The following is a 10,368-nucleotide window of genomic DNA, read 5'->3' as shown; positions in this document are numbered from 1 at the left end:
GTTAAAAAATATTGATTATGATATTATCAAAATACATATTTATCTGTTACTATAAAATAAATGCTTATTTACTAATGTTCAATTGAAGTTTTTTTAATTATCCCGGAAGTTTATCACCAATTTCATCAGATCAATCATTTGTCAATGCTTTGCCCTGGACGCGGGTCTAAAATGCCTGATACAAGTTTACTTTCAGATCTATTAGCTTCCACATCCCATGTACGCTTTGACTTTTTTTGCTTGGGTCTTTCAAAGGCCTCCAACATCGAGCTAGTCACTTGCCATCAGGTACGTGTCAGGGTCCGTGGTCACCCGCAGCCGCGAACACCTCTCTGTTCTCGTACGCAAAGAAGCCATGGAGCTCCAACAGCATAGACACGGCGGTGTGGCCGCGGCCGGAGCGCACCAAGTCCTGCAGGGTGATCCGCGCGGGGTGCTCCGGTTTGATCATGTCGAAGATCTCGTCCTTCACGTCCTCGAAGCTGACTGGCTCGGCACCATGAGCCACCATCAGCTCCTGGATGGCCTGCGAATAATGCAAACTGAAAGCTGGTATTAGCGAATTGACTGTTATTCGCCGAACGCGAATATGAGAATATTGTGTGATGTGTAGTGACAAAGGAAACTGAATTTAGTTATATACACTCTAATGTCCAAATGAATAGTAAATAGGAAATATAGGGAAAGTGACAAAGCCAAACAGGTGATGTTTTAATATAATAATCAAAGAAGTATTAAGTAAATTTAAAACGAAGTAAATATGCTTACCTTAAAGAAGTAATTGAGAGTAAACGCGTCTAAGTATCCCTGAGAGTTGATGTCTAGAACTCTAAACAGATAAGCGAGGGCAGCCGGCTGGCGACGGTTCTCAAGAGCGAGAACTAGATCCAGATAGGTCTTGTAGTCCATCTCCCCGTCATACGTTAGACACTGTTGGAACACGCGCTGCAGGAATGCACGCGTCAGTGTACCTGATCCATAGCTGAAAAAAAAAAACTATGTTAGTAATTTTCTTTCTTGATATGCATAATATAAAGGAACAAAATATTTTTTATTGTGTACAAGCCTGAGTACGCCCATGGACAACATATTAAAAAAATCTCACAAAGTCAGCCTTACCACTAAAGAGCAAATTAAGTGGGTTACTGAATTCAAGAAGTTTATAAATTAATATTTACCCAGCTAGCTCGTTTATGCTTAGCATTCCATTGTGATCTCTGTCTAGATTGAGATACTGTCCATAGACTCTGAGCGCAGACGCAGCACTAAACCAATTCTGTTCCTGCAAGTCCATCGGCAAGTCTTCTTCACGCAGCTAAAATATAAGCGTCATATATTTATTGCTCACAGCAATAAATGCATTCATTACAATATATTAATTATTATTATATTTATACTACAAATATGTAGTCCTGTGTGTGAAATTATTATGTGTCACTTTAGTCTCAACATTACAGTATAAGTTTTGATTACAGCCACCTACACAAAATGTAGGGTTGTAAAATTACTTACCTCCAACAAATCATCCAGGAAAGAGCAGGACAGAACATCTCTTATCCTCACTCTTCCTACACGAAGTGGATCAAGGAAAAATAAAAACTTCCGAGCTGCAGTGCAGACATAAAATGATGTAAATGAGGAATCCAAACCATCCAAGGCTGCAAGTGATGGAACCAACTCTGCAATATAACTTTCCAAATCCTGAAAAATATTTAGAAACAAAATGTATTATGAATTATTATTACTACAAGTAATATTTTATTGTCCTAATAATATTATATACAATCAAGATACAAATCATTTTTGTATTAAAGATTATTGTAAATAACATGTAACATACATGCTCAGTAAGATAGCCCTGCCCGGTGACATCATATAAAGAGAGTCCAATCCTCGTCTGCTGCAGCCAGACTCTCCTCATGACATAGTTGAACAGGGACACACCCCTCACACGCCCGATACCTCCCTCGGATGCTTGTAAACGACCAAACACTTCCGCGGTAAAATAAGGTCTGTAAACAATAAGCATACTTCTAATTACTATATAAATAACTAAATACATAGCCCGAGGTCTCAATTTATTTTATTTCTTATTATTCAAATAAAGATTTAAGGCGAGGCTGTCCCTGAATTAGCAGGTTGATGTCTGTCAGTACGAATATGGACGTTAAGGACATTAAAATAACATTCATATCAGCGCGCCTTGTATAGGGCGGTTACAACGCTCGCCGCGTTGTTGATAGGGCGAAATAGGAGAAAATTATACATTTTTATTTTTTTAATGACCGAATCATTTATTAAAAATCTATTCGGTTATTTTGCTAGACTATAAAAAAGCTATCCTTTTTGTAAAAAAAAAATCATATCATTGTCATTGAAAATTACGAGATGTTCGAATTTGAAGTGTATTTTTATGGTGATATTCAAGATTTTTTTTACAGAATTACCATGCCATTTTTCAATATTCTGTTCGGTTATTTCGTTACTTTGTTTCTTTTTGTGTCTACATGAATTTTGATGTAAGAGAATTCCACATAATTTCCACGGACGTAAAAAAAGTACGGACGTAACCTTCTCTAATCACGAGTGAAGCCTAGTTATGGCCGCCCGTGTAGGACGTGTGCGTGATATGAGGATTGCCATATAAATCATAAATTTCCCTACTTTTAAATTTTGTAAACTCAGACAAGTTAAATGTATTTTTTATACTTAAACATATTTTTATGTTTTTTTCGCTTCAGAAATGTAAGCGGTTGTTAAAGATGTCATAATGAAAATATTATTTTTATGACACTATAGATAGAAAAAAAAAACACATATTACGTACGGAGAAGTATATTATTTACATAACATTGTGAGTAATAATGATTATGTACAAACATTTACAATAATAAAATTATTACTAGCTATTTGACCGAGCTTTGCTCGGTATTCGATAAAACACGAATAAAATGTCATTTTGTAAAAATAATTCCTAGCTAGACAGATTTATCGCCCCCGAAACCTATATAAGAATCCTGTATACGAAAAGATATAAGATACTTAAGTCCCGTAACCCGTACCTATCTTCAAACAATCAAGTAATGTTAAATAAATAATGGCTTGTTAAATCAGTTAACGGCCTGTTAGAGCTATCGAGAGTTCTACCATGCGCTAACGTCAAATCAAATCACCTAACATGGTGTTAAATTTATTCCTGGTCTAGAGGTCCATTCAATATTTTCATTCCTACTAGGTCTCAATGACGCTCGGGTGACTACACCAATAGCACCTTCCCTCCCCTACTACTGAAGGAAATCTAAGACAACAATTTTATCTATGGACGCTTCACACCACGTCAGTCTGACCCCGTGCTAAGTACCTGAAGGACTTGTGTTACGGGTACCAGACAACGGATATATATTTAATACTGTTATACTATACATATTATATTTAAGATTTTTATTATATGATACACATATTTAATACACACCCATGACCCAGGACCTTTGAAAACTTTTTGTTCCGTCGGCAGGATTCGAACCCGCGACCCCCGGCTTGAGCGACCGACAGCCCACCCACTGAGCCACAGAGGTCGTCAAACAACAGTTATATCCACTTTTGTAAATTAAGAAATTAATAGGGGTGTAGACTATTTTTAGGAAATATATTTATTTTACAGATGTACCATCAAGGAAGTTGATTCCTATGCAACTGACAGACCAACGTTATTTGGTCGAATACTTATGTCAATTCAATGTTAATAATTGTGATCTGTCAGCTGGGTTTGACGTAACGCAACCAAACTACTTATGTCCCCGATTTGCATAGGAATCAACTTCTCTGATAGTACATAAGTATTTTGTTACACCTAAAAATATGTATAAAAAATAAATACACTCTTATTTCAATTAAAAAAATCACTTATTAAATATAAAAAATATTATAAAGTTATTAAGTAAAATATGTCCATTTTCGGTAATTCTATAATACAAACTGTCAAAAATAATTTGTATTAGATTTCGTTTACTGTCTACACCCCTATTATTGTATTCCTGCCTAATTACTGGTCAATAGTATGCTAAATACTTACATGACACTAATAAAAGACAATAAAATTAATTATTTGATTATCTAAAAATAATTTAAAATTTTCCCCGGTTTGGGGAAAATTTCCCCACTTTGTTATGGACATTACTGACCTGTTGAAGTTGAATTAATATTTACATTATTTTATCAAAATACTTTAAAAATATGTTATCTTACCTATGAAATATTATTCCTTGATGTTTTTTGTGTAAGGTTGTATTGTTCTTGCACCATTTTACAACACAAGATGGCATATTTATTTTTATTTATGAATGACAAAGATGTGTCACCGCGATGCAGTCTAATTGCGTAATGGCGGTACGATCGGCTTATTACAGTGCGAGTGTGCGTGCAAGATGTGTACATATGATCGCCTGGGCTTATTAAGGGTGCTTCACTCATTTCTTAATGGCGATCCGTCCGTATTTTTTTTACGTCCGTGATAATTTCTTCAGATTGGAAGTTTAAAAATCAGTCTTTTCAAACTGGCCTCACCTTAACCATAAGAAATAAAATTAATTCACCTCAGGCTAAATATTATATAGGTACATTAAATATTTTTTGGAGAGAATTTTATGGATAACAAAGTAAGGCGGTTTCTCATAATATGTCACAAGAGTATACATCAGCACAATTGCAATGTTAATTGAGTATCCTTAACCCTTAATTTACCCGGTAGGTCCCTGGGACTCCCTCGAAAACTTTAAGCGCTCATAAAACCGTTAGTTCTTGGAATTATGCGTCCCAGTACCTTCAAGAAGTGACGTGCGAAACGCGGGGTAGAGAGGACGGCGCTAAGCGCATCTCCAAAGGGTAGGTAAGCACGTTAGTGGAGTCCGTGGGACTCCACCAGGGTATTAATGTTATAGTTTTAGCCAATTCACAGTATTTGCATATATACATATTTATATTGTTGTTTTCTGTTGATGTAATGGCGTCTCGTAGTACTATAAACGTCCTCGATGAAGATTTTGAGTCCGTGGTGAACAGTTGGGTTGTGCAACTAACTGACAGATACGGATGAAGAGGGTCAGCAAAATATAACATTGAACCAGCTTATGAGTCTAGAGCCTTGTGGTGGTGTCTAAAACCGAGGATGATTGCGAGCTCTCAGACCACAACTCTGCTTCGGAATGCTCAGATACTTCAAGTGATGATGAATACTAGTGACCGACCGAACTTTCGGTTTCGGCCAGTTTCGGCCAAAAAATCTAAATTCGGCCTTAGTTTCGGTTTCGGCCAAAATATAGCCGAAACCGAAACCGAAACTCATTCATCGTTCGGTAAACTTCGCAGTTAACTCGAGCTTGCTTGCTAGCGAGGCCCTGGCTCAGTTTGCCACCATCTATTTAATCATGTTTTGAGATTATGTATTCCAGATTAGTCCCAAATCAAAAATTAGCACTTCGTTTTATGTTTATTAAATTGTCTTAACTTATTTTTTATCGAAATTATATTATTTAATTTTATTTCTACGATAAAAGCAGGCTTATTTAATATATATAACTGGTGGCAAATTACGTGCTATTTTAACAATGTTGCCCAAACAAAAGATTTAGTAAATGCTATGATAAATTGATTATATTATGTGTGAACTTTATTTACTTAAGAATTTTGTTTGACTGTGAGATTATAAGATACCTTAGGATATATCTTGTGAGATTTATCTAGTAAATCATCTCGCCTCACTCTTTTTTTTTGGACACGCAATCTCTTAGGACTTAGACCGTTCCTACCCTGCTAGAATCTTATCTAGCCCACTTCCCCGTAAGCTTCACTCTTGCGGAACTCAGTATATTTTACAGGTTTAGTGGCAAAACGCCTTCTGGAGAAAAAAAAATGTGATGTCAACTGCAAGTTTGCTTTCATTTCGTTTTGAACTTCGACAGCGGTCGTGTCCATGTCTCCCATAAAAATAATATACTGCAATTATTGATATTGTTTTCAGTAGTATGTCGTTCAATAGTATGTATAAGGGAGGATTTCACCAATCGCACAATTTCGTTTTATAAAACTTAGTTCTCATTAAACGCGTTCCTACGGGGATCAATAAAAAGCAAGAAACGATATATAAACTACCCAAACGCATCATTTTTTTCGTCTATGATTTTCGATTCGCCATGACACTGGCAGGACTTTAACGGCTTTAATGAAGTTTAACCGTGCAACATTGGACGTTCTCAAGATAAAACTCGGATTTGTTGTGAACTTTATGTTAGTGAAATGCAATTTGGTGCTATAACGCGTTTATACGTCTAGAACCAATTTAGTGTACACTAAGCGCGTTCTATTTCTTAGGTGAATCGCACCTAAATAAAATGACTTCAAATAACTTCTGCTCTTGTTTCTTAGGGTAATCCTTCGTTATAATACATTAAGAGGAATTTCACCAATCACACTTAAACGTTTTATTAAACTAAGTTCTCATTGAACAATGAACGCGTTTATAATATGGCGACGTGAATCTCGTTTTGTTTCAAATAGATTTTACATTCTTCATTTAATCGCGATTAATGAATCTAAGTTTACGTTATACGTTTGATTGATGATTTTTATACATTTTTATCATCTTTGAGCCTTATCACGTTGTTTTATTAACAAATAGCAAGAAACGATAAATAAGCTAACCAAACGCATATCTGTGAAAACTGTCAACTTAACTATTTTTTCGCCTTCGCGTTCAGAAGATAAAAATCGGATTTGCTGTGAATGAGACGAAACGCATCTGCTTGGAATCGTATAAAAAAACGGAATATAGTACAAAAAGTTATTCGAGTCTAAGAATAATAATATTTATGGCAAGAAATGTAGCAAAAAGTAAAAAATTCAATGTGGTACTTTTTCTTCAGTTTAAAAAATTGTAATTTATGGTAAAAATCAATAAATTTCAGTAAATAATCGTAATTTTGAATGTTTTACCAAGTTTCGGTTTCGGTTTCGGTTTCGGCCGAAACTAAGAGTAAGGCCGAAAGTTCGGTTTCGGTTTCGGTTTCGGCTGAAAAATCAGTTTCGGTCGGACACTAATGAATACCGTATATTTGCCATAGTTGTACTAAGCCTGTGTGCTTTAGCTGGACAAAAATTATGTAATGACTTTGTCAACAACCGCGACTGAAAGGTCTTGCACGTTTTTGTTTTTTATTTTACCCATGTTCTTTTTTTTGCTTTTAATGAGCGTTTATGATGTCCTTAATAAGTTTTATAATTAGTTATTTTAAAAACATGTTTTTTAATATATTTATTAGTGGCTTGAAGTTAGACCTCGTAATTTTATGACAAAAAGTGCCTTATAACATTTTAAACTTTCATGTTGCATTATAATTAAACTTTTTAATCGGGGCTTAACGCGACTTATTTAAGTAGTAATGCTACTACGAGTACTACTCGTAGTAGCATTACTACTTAAATAAGTCGCGTTAAGTCCCGATTAAAAAGTTTAAAAAGTGCCTTAGTCGGAGTTCCTTAATAAAAGGCTGTAATTATTTATTTTTAAGTAAAAACCTATGCCATATTAGAAAGAAATAAATAATTAACAAATATAATAAGTGTTTCACTTAAAAATGTTCTTATTTCATATTAAATATACAAATTTGTTTCCGGGAGTCCAAGGGACTCCACAGGGTATGTTGCGCAGGTATATAGTCACCGAGTAAATCAAGGGTTAACGAAGGGAGTCCAATATTGTGGTTTTTACTTGATCTGAGTTTTTTTTACATGTAAAGCACCCTGTGTTGTTTATTTTGTCTCAATCATAAGGTGGTAAACCTAATGGCTGACTGGTAGAAAATGCTCAATGAAATTAAGTGTACATTGTGCAAAAAAAAACAAAACTTACTTGTATTTGGGACCAGCTTCATCTCTTATCTTTTTAAACTGAATATAATCAACTGTTAGCTCATCACTATTGGCCATGCTAAAACTCCCATTAGATTTTTCGAGGAGGCTCCATAAGTGCTTAAGCTCACTATTATCAAGCAGTTCCTTGCTTTTTTTCTGTAGAAATTGTGCTCTTGTTTCTTCTCTTAGTTTTTGTGCCAATGTATCATCATGTCTCGGTAGTTTGAAATAAAACTTTGGTATTTTCTTGTAAGATTCTGGATCTCCTTCTAATTTAGGTTTGTAAAGTTTTTTAAAAGTTTCCAATTCAACTTTTTCACTCTCTTCTTTAGTAGTAGCTGTATTATTTTCTGAAACAATTTAAATGTTATCTTTTACTTATTCATATTTTAAAACAAGAGTTTGTATGAGCGGGCAATCAACTCCTATTTTATATACGTACCATCTAATTTTTTTATATACTTTCGCAAACGATTTTTCAAAGTTTCATTAACTTTTCTTTCTTTTTCGTCCATTTCAAGAGTGCTATTGCAGCTGGTACCAACAGTTTCGACACTTTTGTTTTCTTTACCTATGTTGCTCATGTTAATGATTTGTTTACAATGTAAAGTAAATTAAAATAAATGGGTAAATAATACTTTTTATCATATTTATCGATGTAAAATTTGTAAGAATGAAAACAATTCCAAAAAGTTTATGAGAATTGTTATTTGTTTTGTTTACTACTGATACAGTGTTGCCAACACGACTCATAAAAAATTAGCTAAACTGCTGTTAAAATGTTGCCAAAATTATGCCAATTGCTATTAAATTATGCTAAAAAATTTTGCTAAACCTTTTCAAAGTCTAATAAAACGTTATTTAATTTTAAATTTTTGGTAAAAAACTTGTGAGGTGTCAAGGGACACCCGGGTGGAACGTAGTTTTAAATAGGAGTCTATTTCTATAGAGAAAAACATACATCGGGTATCTATTTCTCAATACTAGAGATCGCCCAATGTAAAAATTCGACCTCAAATTAAAAAAATTATAAGTTTCAAATTTCAACGCTTTACTATTGTCAAAATATTATAGACTTTATTATTTTTTAGACATTCCTGCGACAGTCTCAGATTAATTAAGTCAAATGATGACAGACTGGCCGTGTATTATTTGTCTAACAATATTTAAGATTCAATATAAAAAAAACTAAACTATCCTACCATGCAGGTATTAATAAAAAAGTGTCGTTACGCCTTTTTCAGTCTAGCCCAAGGCGCAACGCGCGATAAGGAACTTCGTTCCAATAATTGATAAAATCTCAATTTATCTCATTTTAATCAATTACATTATCAAACAAACTAAAAAATCGAAAAAAAAAATTAATATCTTGGTCTTCATCGATAGCTGATGCTGCTGATGTACATGTAAACGTATACATAATAGAAGATATTATCCAAACTATTATAGCTCTCCTTAGTAGTTGGGTCCTACCTATAAAGCGCAATACGTTATCCGGAACTGAGTAAGAATAACAGCATTTCCTTGTCCTCTTTAGGCCAAATTTGATGAATAAAATAGCATTTAAAGTTTTTAGTTTTTTACTGACAAACGGTTGCGAAGTTTTAACTACATTGATTTGGCTGAAAACGCGTTTAATTTCGGCGTTAGAATGTGGTAGTGATACATACTCTTTTCAGAGTAATTATTATTCTTTTATGGTAAAATTTTTATTAAATAGTTATATGCTAAAAATTATGCTATATGCTAAACAACAAATAAATAAGCTAAACAACGTAAAAATATGCCAAATTTAGCATAAAATGTACTAAATTGGCAACACTGTACAGATATGTCAAATTCGATTGACATAATAAATGTCAAATATTTTTTTTAATCTAGAAGGCCAGTGTCAAGTAAACGGGAAGTAGACAGAAAAATAAAATTCTCATAATCTCAATGATGAAAAACTCAAAGCAGATATGTTACTACCGCGCGCGTTGTGAAGATTCAAATACGGCCCAATTGGGCCGTCTGTTGTTTAGTCTGCATTGAGCGCAGTCACGAACGTGCCGCGTCTTGTCTTACCTAAATAAATTGAAAATGACGTTGTGCGTGTTTCGAAAATGTACCATTTATGACTCAAAAGAAAACAAAACACATGGAATCTCTTACCACATGTCTTGATTGCAATAAATACCTCGTTACCGATTTCTTGGCGAAACCAACCCCGCCAAGACACAAGTCTGCGCGTTCACCACTAAAAAGTCACCAATGGTCGTTTATCCTCGTTTCGAGGGCACATCTTTAACCATCTCCCCTAGCATTGAGATACTTGGCGTCAACATATCGAGCGAAGTCCAGTTCCGATATCATCTTGAGGGTAAGGCCAAATTAGCCTCGAAGAAGCTTGGCGTTCTTAACAGAGCGAGACAGTACTTCAGTCCGGACCAACGCCTACAACTCTACAAGGCGCAGGTTCGG

The 10,368-nt window shown here is 34.6% G+C and overlaps 1 protein-coding gene across 2 annotated transcripts; it reads right to left on the bottom strand.

Moving 5' to 3' along the window:
* Nucleotides 1-10: 10 nt before the first annotated feature.
* Nucleotides 11-8,604, bottom strand: LOC121727285 (serine/threonine-protein phosphatase 2A regulatory subunit B'' subunit gamma-like). Of its 2 annotated transcripts, none has more exons than XM_042115022.1 (7): nt 8,348-8,604; nt 7,904-8,255; nt 1,841-2,012; nt 1,513-1,701; nt 1,179-1,315; nt 769-982; nt 11-542 (listed from the first exon to the last, which is right to left on the bottom strand). In XM_042115022.1, exons 1-7 carry the CDS (start codon nt 8,487-8,489, stop codon nt 309-311), a joined length of 1,440 nt encoding a protein of 479 aa, XP_041970956.1. In that variant the 5' UTR covers nt 8,490-8,604; the 3' UTR covers nt 11-308. The 2 variants fall into 2 exon arrangements, with proteins under 2 accessions (XP_041970956.1, XP_041970964.1); XM_042115030.1 differs by having other exon boundaries at nt 12-526.
* Nucleotides 8,605-10,368: the final 1,764 nt, after the last annotated feature.

The sequence above is a fragment of the Aricia agestis genome, chromosome 1, assembly GCF_905147365.1.
Source record: "Aricia agestis chromosome 1, ilAriAges1.1, whole genome shotgun sequence".
NCBI classification, from domain to species: domain Eukaryota; kingdom Metazoa; phylum Arthropoda; class Insecta; order Lepidoptera; family Lycaenidae; genus Aricia; species Aricia agestis.
This window is presented reverse-complemented; position numbering and strand designations above follow the sequence as displayed.

Excerpts from the sequence above, each read along its gene's own strand:
- LOC121727285 (XM_042115022.1), bottom strand. The coding sequence starts at position 8,489 with ATGAGCAACATAGGTAAAGAAAACAAAAGTGTCGAAACTGTTGGTACC. Across the intron at positions 1,702-1,840 it reads AGGGCTATCTTACTGAGCAT|GATTTGGAAAGTTATATTGC; the intron begins GTATGTTACATG and ends AATATTTTTCAG. Across the intron at positions 983-1,178 it reads AGCATAAACGAGCTAGCTGG|CTATGGATCAGGTACACTGA; the intron begins GTAAATATTAAT and ends TTTTTTTTTCAG.